This window comes from Macaca mulatta, chromosome 1 (assembly GCF_049350105.2).
Source record: "Macaca mulatta isolate MMU2019108-1 chromosome 1, T2T-MMU8v2.0, whole genome shotgun sequence".
NCBI classification, from domain to species: Eukaryota; Metazoa; Chordata; class Mammalia; order Primates; family Cercopithecidae; genus Macaca; species Macaca mulatta.
In genome coordinates this window covers 14,693,618-14,708,756 of record NC_133406.1, presented here as the reverse complement: position 1 = coordinate 14,708,756, position 15,139 = coordinate 14,693,618, and the positions used below count along the sequence as shown (strand labels likewise).

Sequence of the window (15,139 nt, the reverse complement as noted above, 5' to 3'; positions counted from 1 at the left end):
TTGACCTCGAAGAGCACTTAAGATACTAAATTCATTAAAAATTTAGTAACCACACTACAAATGTTCTGTATGACCACTATTTTTACCTTTCTATAAATCAAATTTATTAAAGATGACCTTTCTCAGGTCAATGACTCATTTTATTTGTTTAGAAATTGTGAGATATACATTCCTATGGAAAAGTGAATAAAACATATATGTACAGTTTATTTCAAGAATAATTATAAAGCAAACACTCAGGTCCGTATATAAAACAGGAGCCCCTCATCCCATGTGCCCCTCCCTGATCATGTCTCCTTTCTCACCCTGGAGAGGAACATTTGTGATAACCATGTCTTAGCTTTTCTTTATAGTTTTACTACTTATGACTGTATTTTAAACAATATAGTAGAGTTCTGCCCATTTTTGAACTTTATGTAAGTGGAAACATTCTGTATTCCTTGGTTGTCTCAGTATGGCAATTCACCATGTTATTGTAGATAATCGTTTGTTTCTCTTTGTTGCTCTATTGCATTTCACAGTACGATTACCATAATTTATCCATTCTATTGTTGATACAAGTTTGGGTTTTATAATGGTTTCAGCAAAAATGCACATGTACAGGAAATTCTGTAGAGTTGCTGAGTCACAGTGAATGTGTATCTTCAATCTTACTAGATAATGCCACACTGTTTTCCCTGATTGTATCAATTTATGCTACCATAGTGTATGAGGATATTCGTTGCTTCTTCCTTAAAACTTGTTTCTGTCAAACTTTAAATTTTTTTTTGATCTGGTGTGTGTCTAATAGTACTGCATTGTTATCTTCATGTTCCTTTCTATAGTTACTAATGAGAATGTTGGTCCTTTCATATATTAGTCATTTGCATTTGGTGCTGTGCCTATTTAAGCTTTTTGCCCATTTTCAAAATGGGCAAGTCTATTTCTTATTGATTTGTGTTATTTGCATATTCTGGGTACTAATTCTTTTTCACTGGCTTCATGGCATTGTTTGGTAAACAAAAGTTCATTACTTTTATGTAGCCCAATATTTTTATGTATGTAATACATCTTTTTTTTTTTTTAGACAGAGTCTCACCCTGCCACCCAGGCTGGAGTGCAATGGCATGATCTCGGCTCACTGCAACCTATGCCTCCTGAGTTCAAGCAATTCTCCTGCATCAGCCTCCTGAGTAGCTGGGATTACAGGCACACACCACCATGTCTGGCTAATTTTTTATGTCTTTGTTAGAGATGGGGTTTCACCATGTTGGCCAGGCTGGTCTCGAACCCCTGACCTCATGATCTGCCTGCCTCAGCCTCCCATAGTGCTGGGACTACAGGCATGAGCCACTGCGCCCGGCCACATCATTTGATAATTACTGAGCTTTTCCTTTATGGCTAAAAATTCCTCTTAACCTATGTCACAAAGATTTTTTCTCATATAGGTCCTCATAACTTATCTGAAATCCCTGGAGGCAGATGTTTGAAATATAGACTATTTTAAATATTAGAAGGCTAGTTTGAAACATACAACATATATTGTATAATATTCTCAGCAAGAACTGGGACAGTACCCATAATGAAATACATTAATATTTCTACAGAAAAACATATGCCGTCACCTAAGTGGTAACGTTAATAACAACTATAAAGAGTCTCATGTTACTTTAAGACATATTTTTCATCAAATGAGTGCCAAAGTGTTTGGTGTTTCAGAGGTTTGGGGATTTTACAATTAGTACAAAAGTTATGGTAGCCTTATTCAGTAAGAATGGAATTATTTCAAAGCTTTTAGGAACTTACTGGTGGAGCCATGTACCTAGGATTTGTGTGTATGAAGATTCTTCACTCTCATTCAAATTACTTAATGGTTTCTCTACTTTTGAGTCAGTTGTTTTTCTTGAAATCTGTACAGTCATCTAAATCTTATTTGCACTAAATTGTTTACAAGATTATCTAACTTTTTTGATGTCTATAGTATTTCTAGTTTCCATTCTTGATAAAGATTGTTGACATCCCTCCTTTTATAGCTATTAGATGTTTGCCTATTTTAATTAGTTTTTTTCCAAATAAATCAGCTTTTGGTTTCTTTCAACCTATTCTATGCTGTGGTGTGCTGGTGAATTAGCTCCAAACATAAAACAAAATCCTGGCTTGTTTGTTGATTTCCATAGTGTAAACAGTCCCATCATAGGTGACTTCAAGCTACTTATTTGATGTTATTGATCATGGAGTTGCCAAGAGGTGTGCACAATTGGCTCTCCCATGCCAGTACAGGCTGGCTCTGGTACACCACTGCTTTTATTTTCCATTTCATTAATTTCTGCTCTTAACGTTATTTCTGTCCTTCTATTTTCTGTCTTATTTTGCTGTCCTTTTACTAACGTCTTGAAAAGGGATTTTCAGCTCAAGACTTTTCGGATTCTTCTAATATACTTAATTATGGCTATAAATGTCCCTCTAAGTGCTGCTTTAGTTTCATCCCACAGGTGTTGCTATTGTATCTTATGGTTCAGTTCAAAGTATTTTCTCAATACCATCGACTCTGTCTCTGTGTTATTCGACTTTTTACAGTTCTTTATTGATTTCTATCTTAAATGCACTGTAGTAAAAAATGAAAATTATTTCAATTTTCAAAATTTGTTGTTTTATAACTAAGTATGTGGTTGACTGTGGTGATGTGTTGTGTCTGCTTTCAAAAAACTGTACATTCTGATTTTGCTCGTGTTGTTCTGTATATATTAATTGCGTCGTTTGTACATCATGTTATTCACGTTTCCTATATTCTTAATTTTTCTCTTGCTAGTCTTAACAATTAGTGAGAAAGGCCTGTTAAAATTACCCAGTATGACCAGGCATTTTTTTTTTTTTTTGTAATTCTGTCGCTTCACTTTGTTTCATATGTATTTTTCATTAGGTACATATAAATTTTAAATTTAAAACACATTTCCTTTTTAGACTCAGAAGTCATCTAAGACTCTTTCCTTTCATTCCTTTTATATTCCATCAGTCATATTTAAAAGACATCTATATGTAAACCGACGTCAATAGACATGATGTAAAAGAAGGGGGTGGCTCTGGTAAAGCTAAAGTAACTCCGCTATTAGAGTGCATTAACTATGGGGGAAATACTTTCTATATTGCAGAACACATATTTGGTGGTACTTAGCATCACATCGCCACCCTGAAGTCTGCATATATTGAATTTGGAATGGCTCAAACTGCACTGAGTGCAAAATCGTAAATTGCTTATCTTATATAAATGTTTTAGAACTAGATGGTGGAACAGATGGAATCTATTAAGAGAACGGGGTGCCAGATGACTGACTATAAACATGCTTTTTAATAAAGATTCTGCTGAGATATTAACGCATATTTTCTAAAATTTTCATTTTTTCTTGTTCATTTTGTTTCTAAGATATTAACTCACGTATTAAAAATAACAACATCTCAAAATATTTGAGGCAACTCTCTTCTTCCCTTTTAAAAATACCTTGCTGTTTCGGGGGTTAAAAAAAGCCACAAGGGAGATAACAATACAAATATTTATTTTCCCAACTCCCCCGCCATGGGTTCTGGGACGTCACCGCCTCTTTCTGAGGCCCGTTTCATCCTTTTCTTTTAATCCAAGAAGCGATGGTGTTGTGCGCCTGTCATCCCAGCTACCTGGGAGGCAGGCTGAGGTGGGAGGATCTTTTGGGTCCAGGATTTTGAGGCTGCAGTAAACCGTGTTCTCACCACTGCACTCAAGACTGGGCGGAAGAGCGAGACCCTGTATCAAAAACAAAACAAAACGAGAACGTATTGCGGTTCTGCAACACTCTGTCCAGTTCTCGCACTCTCAGGTGCAAACTTCCACACAAACCCCTCGGCTCGCCTTGTCCCGCGGGGCTAGCCCATTAAAGCCTTCCGGGACACACTGCGCGACGATATATAAGTATATACCCTTCTTGCCCTTGAAGGCCGGAAGTCAGTCCTACAGATAAAAGCGAAACAGGAAGTCCCGCCCCTCTATGGAAAGTAAATGGTAGCCCGGAAGGGTCAAAAGAGTCCGCGATTTCTCCGAGTGAATTGCTTTCTGCGGTTGGGGAGATCTACTCTTCTAGAGCTCGAGCCAGCGGGGCGACCCTGCAGTGGCAGGACTCGGCACCGCGCCTTCCACCGCCGGTTGGTGGCCTGCGTGACCCTTTCCTCTCGTCGACATCGGAAGGAAGCCAGACGTGGGCGGGCAGAGAGGTCGGCTCGCTGAGGGGTCCGGGTGAGACGCGCATGGAGTGTGGGCCCGGGAGATCCCTTGCTGTCCCCGAGCCGCGGGTTCCTCTTGTGCAAAACGGGGTGGCACTCCAGTCGCCTGCTTGGTGATTGTGGCCCCTGCACACCTGTTTCTACAGCGCTTAGGTTCGAACAGTAACCCTGTAAACTAGGCACTGCTGTTCCCGCTTTACTGGTGGGAAACGGCCTCGGAGAGAATAAATGAACTGCCCTAAGCGACTGGGACAGAGCCACAGTTCTCAGCCAGGCTTTCGTAGCCCACGCTGCCGCCCCAGCAGGGATCAAATCACACAGTGTGAGATAAGCGTCAAGAGCGAGTGGTCTTATGCTGCCACCGAGAACTGATTGGGTTCAGTTGCATCATCAAAATCCTGAAGCATGGTTTTTTTGTTTTTTGTTTTAGTTTTAAAGGAAGAGGAGATTGACGGTTTTCCTCTTTCCTTACCTTCTCTTCAGATTACAAAGTTCGTTGTTAATCTCAAATGTTATTTTGGCCAACAGCTTCATCCCAGTAGGAATGGCAGCGCCATCTATGAAGGAAAGACAGGTCTGCTGGGGGGCCCGGGATGAGTACTGGAAGTGTTTAGATGAGAACTTAGAGGATGCTTCTCAATGCAAGAAGTTAAGAAGCTCTTTCGAATCAAGTTGTCCCCAACAGTGGGTAAGTCACAGATGTGTTTATCTTCCCTGTTAAGATACATCGAGCTTATACTGTGAGTGGGGTAGGCTGACATGAAGCACTCTCTGAGGCATGTCAATTAACAGTGTCTTTGAGGCACAGAGAAAACCTTGCCTGGTAATCTAGCCTTATTTGATGCATGTACATCAGGTAGATGTTTGGAGAATGTCAGCTGACACATTAAAGAGCACTGAAAAACACAACAAACATATGAACAATAACCAAAAAATTCCAGTTCATTTCACGGGTGGACTTTTCCAGGATCTTCTGAAGGGGTAGTATTTAATCTTGGGCAGGAGTTGGCAAAATTAATTGGCCTAGAGCTACTATCAGAAATAAAACATTCCCAGTTGCTCACCCAAAATCCTTTAAGTCATCATATACCCAAAATACAAAGAAAGGAGTTTGGTAAGTAGAAGAAAAAAAAGGTTCTTATGGTAGATTCTGTCTCCCTGACAGGCATTCAAGCGCTGTATTCCCTGCCGTTAGTATAAGGGGGGATTGGAAAGGGGACTATTACTGAGGTTAGTAAGTGGCCGTGTGTGCTAAGTGCTTGACATTTTCATCTTCACCAATACCTGTTAAGATAGGTGCTGTTGGCTGGGCGTGGTGGCTCACGCCGGCAATCCCAGCACTTTGGGAGGCCGAGGCGGGCAGATCACGAGGTCAGGAGTTCAAGACCAGCCTGGCCAACATAGTGAAACCCCATCTCTACTAAAAATACAAAGACAAAAAAAATAGCTGGGCATGGTGGTATGTGCCTCTATTCCCAGCTACTCAGGAGTCTGAGGCAGGAGAATTGCTTGAACCGGGACGCGGGAGGTGGAGGTTGCAGTGAGCCAAGATCACACCACTGCATTCCAGCGTGAGCCACAGAGCAAGACGTTGTTATTCTCTATCTCCAGAGGAGGCAACTGAAGCTTAGAGCATTGAAGTGACTCGCTTGTTATTACTCAGTGAATGGTAGAACTGTAATTTTAAGGCAGTCCTAACTGGCTGATGTGGGATTTGAACTTGCATTTGTCTGTGCCTTTTCACTATCTTATGCCGCTCCAAAATATACCGTGTAGTTGGAAAACAGATAATTTTAGAGTTGGAGTGGTTTTAGGGGTTTTACCCTCTCATACCTCAAACCTTTAAGAGGCTTTGAAGGAGGCCACAAGAAGGCTGTGATGCAGGGAGGCGTCGTATTGGTGGCTGAGCTGGGGATGAACACAGTGAACAGAAATTACTTTATTTTTCTTTCTTTAATTTTCAGAGACAGGTTCTCAATCTGTCACCCTGGCTTGAGTGCAGTGGTGTGATCATAGCTCACTGCAGCCTTGACCTCCTGGCCTCAAGCAATCCTCCCGCCTAAGCCTCCTGAGAAGCTGGCACTATAGGCATCTGCCACCATGCCTGGCTGATTTTTTTTTTTTTTTTTTTTTTTTTGAGACGGAGTCTCGCTCCGTTGCCCAGGCTGGAGTGCAGTGGCGTGATCTCGGCTCACTGCAAGCTCCGCCTCCCGGGTTCACGCCATTCTCCTGCCTCAGCCTCCTGAGTAGCTGGGACTACAGGCGCCCGCCACCACGCCCGGCTAACTTTTTGTATTTTTAGTAGAGATGGGGTTTCACCATGGTCTCAATCTCCTGACCTCGTGATCCGCCCGCCTGGGCCTCCCAAAGTGCTGGGATTACAGGCATGAGCCACCGCGCTTGGCCACCTGGCTAATTTTTAAAAATATTTTGTGAAGACAGGATCTTAGTATGTTGCCCAGGCTGGTCTCAAACTCCTGGGCCCAAGTGATCTTCCCACCTTGACCTCCCAAAGCACTGGGATTAACAGGTGTTGAGTCACCACATCTGGCCAGCCGTTGCTTTAGATGAACTCTTCATCTGTAAAACCAGCCTGATACAGCCTATCGCATGGGATTATTATGAAGACAAAATACATAACTTGACATGTAAACCGAAAACTGATCAGTGTGGGACTGTGTGATTGAATTAGATAATGATTCCAGCAGAAAATGTTGTACCTCTGTAGTTTTCCCATTAGACAGATGCACTGAGAGCAACTCCGGGTTTAAGCTGGAGTTCCCCTTCGATCGCACTTTTATCCTCTCTCTCCTCCTGAAACCCACTGCTTTTTCTCCAGCCTGATGGCTCCCACTCCCACGCTTCCAGGGCGGCTTCCAGTCTGTGTGTCAGAAAGGGTTTTTACAGCCAGCCGTTTGGTTCTTGATGGTACATCTCTCCCACTCAAGCAGACTGGGTGCCATCCCCTGAGGCCCCAACCTCTCTCTGGGTCACTGCATCATGGTCACTGCTAACATAAATTGAGTACATCCTCTCTACAGTCTACACACTTGAAATGTGTCATCTATCTTCTTTATCCTTCATGGAACTCTCTTAGCAGTTTTATAGGTAAGGGCACATTGACATGAAGTCACTTGTAGTTACAGAGCCTGCATTTGAACTCAGTAGTCTGATTCCAGACCCCACATACTTCTCCCTGTGTCTACCGTGCAAGAACAGGATCTGTGAAAATAGCTTGCACAAGTCTCATGTTGTTCTAGAAACTGAGTTATAATTCAAGTCTACTTAAATACAAAAGCCCTGTCTCCTTGGGTCCCTTTACAGTTCTCTCACCCAGTTTCTTCATGTCTAGCAGTCACCACTCTTTGGAATGCCTTCCTGTGAGGGTGTTAAATGCCCGTGTTCATTAGAGCTCCTTTCTCTGCTACTCACTTGTCCAAGGCAATCCTGTTTACAGCCATGGCTTGAAGTCCCAGCTTATGTGTTGATGCCTATGTTAGCCCAGGCTGTCATAACCAAATACCTTAAAGAAATTTATTTCTCACAGTTTTGGAGGCTTGAGGTCTGAGATCAGGATGCCAGCATGGTCAGTTTCTAATGAGGGCCCTCCTCCTGGCTTGTAGACAGCCACCTTCTTGCTGTGTTCTCACCCAGCAGAGAGAGAGAGAAAGAGGTCCAGTCTCTTCCTCTTTTTTTTTTTTTTTTTAAGACAGAGTCTCACTGTGTCGCCCAGGCTGGAGTACAGTGGCGAGATCTCAGCTCACTGCAACCTCTGCCACCCGGGTTCAAGCAATTCTCCTGCCTCAGCCTCCTGAGTAGCTGGGATTATAGGCGTCTGCCACCACACCCAGTTAATTTTTGTAGTTTTAGTAGAGGTGGGGTTTCACCATCTTGGCCAGGCTGGTCTTGAACTCCTGACCTCTTACCCGCCTCGGCCTCGAAAAGTGCTGGGATTACAGGCGTGAGCCACTGCACCTGGCTCTTCCTCTTCTTATAAGGACGTTAATCCCATCAGGTTAGCAGGGCCCATCCTCATGACCTCATCTAAACCTAATCACCTCCTATAGGCCCCACCTTCAAATGCCATCACATTGAGGTTAAGGCTTCAACATGGGAATTTGGGAGGTGCATGAGCCTTCAGGCCATACAGTGCCCAAAGGTGCGTCTCCAGCCTGGCCCTTTCTCCAGCTCCAGAACTGCCTTTCCAGCCACCCGTTAGCTTCCAGTTGGAGATGCATGAGGACCAACCTTGACGTCTGCATATACAAGAGTGAGCTCTTCCGCATCATGCACCCAGTAGGCCTCCTCCCATGCTTCCAGCTTCAGTGAAAGACACCAGCATCAACTTAGGACCTGGGCCCTGGATGTCAACCTTGACTGAATTATTGGAGTGTTCTCGGGAGGGAGACTAGATAAGTCAGGGCTGTGAGCTCAGCTGCTGTCCAGCTTCAGTCTGATCCTTCTGGAAACTCTGGAGTGTGAATTGCACCATAATTAATGACTTTTGTGCCTGCCAGTCATTGGCGTTGGCTGAGGGGCAGGTCTCTGGAGAAGGGGGCAGCCATCTGGTGTTAGCAGCCACTGCCCAGCGCAGCAGGGAGTAGGTACATGGGTCTGCAGAAGGAATCTGGACAGAGACCCAGTAGTGGCCATAATCCCACCTGTCCAGTTGCAGGCAGCATGAAGCCACCACAGCACCCCCACATGGGGTCTGTACCTATAAAACTCACCCGTAGAACTGCAGAGCTGAGTGCAAGCTCTTCACAGCTAGTCTTGCTGCCAGCGGGTAAAAGAGAGGAATGACTGTGTTCATCATCAGTTCAGGTATTTGTCTTGTCCAGGGAAGGAGTATTATAGTTAATGGATCTAGAGTGGAGACTCAGTGTTCCCCCTCTGACAAGAAAAGTAACACATTCACATGTTTTATAAGAAGAGTATTTATTAAAGAAAAGTTCAAGAACACATGGCCTGCCCATTTTAACGAAATGATATAGAAAAAAATCTCCCAAATATAGATGATGGCCCTCCTTCAGCTCTACTGTCATGTTTTTTGGTCCATATCCTGTTCATTTAGTCATTCCACAAATATATTGAGCACCTTCTATGTGCCATAGGAAAATACAGCAAGGAAAAATAGACAAAGTGCTCAGCCCTCTTGTAGCATACATTCTAGTATGGGGAGAGAGACAAGTAGTAGAATTAAAAGGATGTTATATGGTGATAAGTGATAGGATGAAAAATCAAACAAGGGTACAGGTTTAAGTAGGATGGTCAGGAAAGGTTTTATTTATACAGAAACTATTTTCACAAAGTTAGGAAAATGTCAGGGAACAGATAGGCAGATACCTGGTGAAGAGGATTCCAGGCAGAGAGAATGAAACAGCCAAAAACCTGCACTGATGGGCCAGCCGCAGAGGCTCATGCCTGTAATCCCAGCACTTTGGGAGACTGAGGCGGGCAGATCACCTGAGGTCAGGATTTGAGACCAGCCTGGCTAACATGGCAAAACCCAATGTCTACTAAAAATACAAAAATTAGCTGGGTGTGATGGTGGGCACCTGTAATCCCAGCTATTTGGGAGGCTGAGGCAAGAGAATTGCTTGAACCCAGGAGGTGGAGATTGCAGTAAGCTGAGATCATGCCACTGCACTCCAGCCTGGGCAGCACAGCAAGACTCTGTTTTTTTTTTTTTTAAACAAACAAACAAAAAAATGTGTTTAAGGGACAGGAAGAATAGCAAAAGTTAGAGCCAAGAGATGGGAGGCCAGGGAGGTACTTTTTAATTTTTTTTTTTTTTTTTTTTTTTTGAGACAGGTCTCACTCTGTTGCCCAGGCTGGAGTGCAGTGGTGTGATCTTTGTCATGTTGCCCAGGCTGGTCTTGAACTCTTGGACTCGAGCGATCTGCCCATCTCAGCCTCCCAAAGTGCTGGGATTATAGATGTGAGCCACTGTGCCCGGCCATGGTTGGTGCTTTTACTCTTAGTAATACAGAAAGCCATTGGAGAGCTTTGGGTTTAAGAGTAAGGAGGGAAATGAGGCCATGAGAGGGATGACAATCAGTGGAAAGGCGGTAGGACTGATGGGCTGTTGGCATTAAATCCAAGAGGGAATGGTCACAGGTAGGGGTTGGAGAATGGGATTCTCACAATTGGAATTATGGAAGGGTTGTATTTGTTATGAGGACAAGATACAAGCTTTGATCCTGGGAGTAAGGTAGGTTGGAGGATGAGATCATTGAAGAGGTCAAGGAACTGAGAGGCCATGGTATTGAAAAGATCAGTATGCGGACATTGAAATTACCCACGAGTTGTGACCTGAGTATTGTTGGAGAAAATGATGGTGTATTAGTCCGTTTTCATACTGCTATAAAGAACTGCCTGACACTGGGTAATTTATAAAGGAAAGAGGTTTAATTGACTCACAGTTCAGCGTAGCTGGGGAGGCCTCAGGAAACTTAGAATCATGGCGGAAGATGAAGGGGAAGCAAGGCACCTTCACAAGGCGGCAGGAAGAAGTGCCAAACAAAGGGGGAAGAGCCACTTGTAAAACCACCTGATCTTATGAGAACTCACTCACTTTCACGAGAACAGCATGGGAGAAACTACCCGGTGATTCAACCTTCACCTGGTCTCTCCCTTGCACTTGGCGATTATGGGGATTACAATTCAAGATGAGATTTGGGTGGGGACACAAAGCCTAACTATCAGATGGTGACCTGCGAAGTTGTAGACGACTGTAACGAAGAAGGGAAGCAGGTAATATAGTAAATTATTCCCATTGACTTCTGCAGCATTTGACAGTGATAGCCCGTTTCCCATTTACACCCATATTCTTCTGCAACACTGTTCTTTCTTAGTGCATAACTAACTTATTTCTCAGCCTGCCCTTCACTATCGGTTCTTCGCTCGCTGTTCCCCTGTGCTCTCTTTTCAAGTATTACCTTGTCAAAGTCCTACCCAACTGCCATAGAATAAAAGCTGAAAAGTTTTCCCAGAGATATGTGTGTGTAAGGGTGGGGAGGCACACGGGAGGGCAAGAAAATGGAAATATCTTTTGAGTGCATTCTGAATGAGACGCTTTGTTTTTGTTGCCTTTAATTTTCATTCAGTCTTGCGAGGTACTGTTGGATCTGTTTTATACAATAGGAACTAAGGCTCAGAAAGGTAAAATAATGTCTTAGACCAGCCAACCAGTAAAGTAGTAGAGAGAGGATTTCAATGTCTATGATTTCAAAATTTGGATCTTTTACTTAGCTGATATTACAGCCACGAAATAAAGATAAAAATAGTACCACCAAATTGGGATTTAGAATGAATAATTCTATCCCAAAACACCAAAAATACATGCTTATTACAAAATAAATATGCCATACAACTGATATGCTAGCTGTTACAAAAACAAATTAGTTCTCTCTAGTACTCACATGTCTATTTTATAGCACTCATCAGTGTGACTTGTATAATGGTCCTATTGAAAGTCTTCTGGGATTACAGGCGTGAGCCACCACTCCCAAGGCAGGTGATCACCTGAGGTCAGGTGTTCGAGACCAGCCTGGCCAACATGGCAAAACCCTGTCTCTACTGAAAATGCAAAAATTAGCCTCGCATGGTAGTGCGTGCCTGTAGTCCCAGCTACTTGGGAGGCTGAGGCAGGAGAATCACTGGAACCCGGTAGGCAGAGGTTGCAGTGAGTCGAGATCACACCACTGCACTCCAGCTTGGGTGACAGAGTAAGACTCTGTCTCAAAAAAAAAAAAAAAAAGTCTCCTATTCCTAAATTAGGAGCAGGGATCAGGCCTATCATTCTAGCATCATCTAACAAAGTTCCACAAACAGAGCAACCAAATATCCAAGATCTGTGATCTTAATATCAGATTCACATATTGTCTTGTTTTCTATAAAAGTTTGAAATGTCTCAGAGATCCCAGTATTTTGGCATTCACACTACTGTCCTGGGTCTTATTCAGTGGTTTAGAGACCACTTGCTTATGTGTACACAGTATTTCTCAATGAATCCTTCTTGATTCATTAGCCTTTTAGAGAAAGGACCATGTGTTGAGGGTCTTAGGCTGTTTGAAAGAGAAGGTGAGGGCTAGGGAGGAGAGCTTTCCAGGCAGAATGTGATACTATGGGAAGGCATGGAATCAAGATGCACAGGAAATGAGCATGGGGTAGTTCTGTAGGACAAACAGTTCAGTGACTGCTGGTAAATTCAGAGAGGATGGACATGTGGCCTGGGATGAAGCCATCAGTGGCCTTGTTTGTCTTACAAACCTTAAAGGCAATATGAATACCTTGAAAGATCTTCAAACAAGCAAGTGACCTGATCAAATTTGGGTTTCAGAAAGATTATACTCTGGCAGCCTGGGACAGGTGGATTAAGGATGGTTGAGCCTGGAAATAGAGAAGCCAGTGAAAGAGCTGTTACAACAACCCAAGTGAGAAATGATGAGGGTTTGCGCTGGGGCAGTGAAGAGGAGAAAAGAGATCTAAGTGTCCAGGTGGATGTGATGTGTTCATTGAAATAGGTATTAGAGGAGAAACATGCTTGGAGAGGAGCAAAGTTCTGGACAAGTTGGGACTGCAGTGTCAGTACAGCCTCTAAAGGGCGTTGTCTTAGGCAGTTGGAGATGTGACAGGAGATGCAAACATCTATTATTTTGTCACAAAAATGTTAAGGGCATTGTCCACTTCTTCCTTTGGTATCCTTTACATAACATCCATCCTAGCCCAATCAGCCGGAGACCACCAGGGATGAATCTGTAGTCTGATTTGTGAATGCTTATAACCAGGAAGACCACACACCAGAGGAACTGTGGGCATCTCACCAACAAAGAAAAAGAGAGTGGTTAGAAGTTTAGGGGAAGAATGGAGTTTAGGTAAAATTTAAATGAAATGGTGTTTTGACAACCTCAGTACAAAGCATAGGTGTCATCATCAGCTCTGGATTGAAAAATGGACCAGGGTTTTCTTCTTTGAAGTTAAAAGATTGAGCGTCATGTTCATGTTGAGAAATGTTATTTGACATTCTGAAGCTGAGTTGGAGATTGAGGTTGCTTCTGTGTCAGCGTGCCTTAGATCTTCTAGACAAAAGTGGGATGTTTCCTTCTTACAGATAAGACTTCAAACAGCAAATTTCTGGTAGCTGATGATTTTAGAGAACAAGATTTCTCAGTGAATAAGAAAGCAGTAGTCACTCAAATAACAGATCTATTAGCACACTCCGTGGCTGTGGTACGCCCTCAGGGACATGTTTCCTTTCAGCTGACTTTGTGTGTCTGTTATCCCAGCTTGATTGATACAGGGCAGGGCAGATTTTTACATTTTTAGTCCAAGCTAATTTTTATTTACAAGCACCACTGAAATCTTTAAGAATTAAATCCTAAGAAAGGCTTTTAACAAAAGAACTAGTGTTTTCTAGTCTGACAATGAAGATGAATTTAGAGTTGGTAAGAAAAATGGTCCAGGCTCAGCATGGTGGCTCACGCCTATAAATCCCAGCACTTTGGGAGGCCTAGGCAGGTGGATCACTTGAGGTCAGGAGTTTGAGACCAGCCTGGCCAACATGGCAAAACCCCATCGCTACTAAAAATACAAAAAAATTAGCTGGGCATGGTAGCAGGTGCCTGTAATTGCAGCTACTGGGGAGGCTGAGGCCAGAGAATAGCTTGAACCTGGGAGGCGGAGGTTGCAGTGAGCTGAGATTGCGCCACTGTACTCCAGCCTGGGTGACAGAGCAAGACTCTCTGTCTCAAAAAAAAAAAAAAAAAGAAGAAAGAAAAAATGGTCCAATGTGTTCACATGTGAAGCCTTCTGACCTACCTGAGAGCTCTCTGTGAACTCTGAACTTGCCTGCAAGCCTGACCTGTGTGCACATGGGTCCATTTCTTGAGAAGGTTCCTGAGTTATTCAAATTCTCAACATGGTCTAAAACCCAAAAAGGATTAGAAGTCACTGGTCTACACTCTCCTCAGAGACGTATTCATCAAATGCCTCAATTGAAAATGATTCTAGAATATAAATCACTTAAATTTATGTTGAATAATGTGTTACATTTAAATCTGTGCTTTTGCTTATCTAAGTTGCATAACTTGCCCTTATTTCAAATCCTTTTTTTTTTTTCAACAGATAAAATATTTCGATAAAAGAAGAGACTACTTAAAATTCAAAGAAAAATTTGAAGCAGGACAATTTGAGCCTTCAACTGCAAAATCCTAGGCTATTCATAAAGATTGAAAGTATTCTTTCTGGACATTAAAAAAAGCTCCACTGACTATGGGACAGTAGTAGTTTAAATGATAGTGAACATCAATTCTTGTTCCCTGTATCCGACACTTGATAATTAAGATGATCAAGAACCAGATCTGTGAAGAATTGAAATAAAATGGTATTTAGTAAGAAATCTCTATTTTAAGAAAAAAAGTAAAACCTGTTATAAACACATGTACTTTTTTCTTTTTTTTTTAATTAGAGGATGGATAGTAGGCAGATAAAATTTATAATATACATAGAAGTGAAATAAATGGGAGTTCGCATTTTAATACAGGCAAGAGCTATTACAACAGCCCAAGTGAGAAACGATGAGGGTTGTGGAAGGTTTATAAGGAAGAAGGATGAACTTAAAATATACAAGTAAAATAATAAAAGCCATCTATACAAAAGCCCATAGCTAGTATCACACTTAATGTTGGGACAGTAACTGGATGTCTAGCTAGTCCAGTGAGACAAAAAAGAAAAAGCATACACACTGGGAAGGAAGAACTAAAACTAGCTCTACTCACATATACTATTGTCTTACAGAATGTACCAATGGATGCACAAAAAGCTCCTAGAACTACAAGACAATCATAGAAACGTTGCAGGAAACAAGGTCAATATACACAAGGAAAAAAGGGATCCGGCCACTGCACTC

At 42.5% G+C, this 15,139-nt stretch overlaps 1 protein-coding gene and 1 long non-coding RNA gene across 3 annotated transcripts; one reads left to right on the top strand and one right to left on the bottom strand.

The window, feature by feature from the left end:
- Positions 1-3,513: 3,513 nt before the first annotated feature.
- Positions 3,514-4,064, bottom strand: LOC144338037 (uncharacterized). Its single transcript, XR_013411797.1, has 2 exons — positions 3,928-4,064; positions 3,514-3,754 (listed from the first exon to the last, which is right to left on the bottom strand). It is a non-coding gene; the product is annotated as an uncharacterized LOC144338037 (long non-coding RNA).
- On the top strand, positions 3,996-14,670 carry COA6 (cytochrome c oxidase assembly factor 6). Of its 2 annotated transcripts, none has more exons than XM_001111945.5 (3): positions 3,996-4,218; positions 4,756-4,915; positions 14,356-14,670. In XM_001111945.5, the coding sequence occupies exons 1-3, from the start codon at positions 4,007-4,009 to the stop codon at positions 14,443-14,445; spliced, it is 462 nt and encodes a 153-aa protein (XP_001111945.2). In that variant the 5' UTR covers positions 3,996-4,006; the 3' UTR covers positions 14,446-14,670. The 2 variants fall into 2 exon arrangements, with proteins under 2 accessions (XP_001111945.2, XP_014981877.1); XM_015126391.3 differs by having other exon boundaries at positions 4,026-4,240.
- Positions 14,671-15,139: the final 469 nt, after the last annotated feature.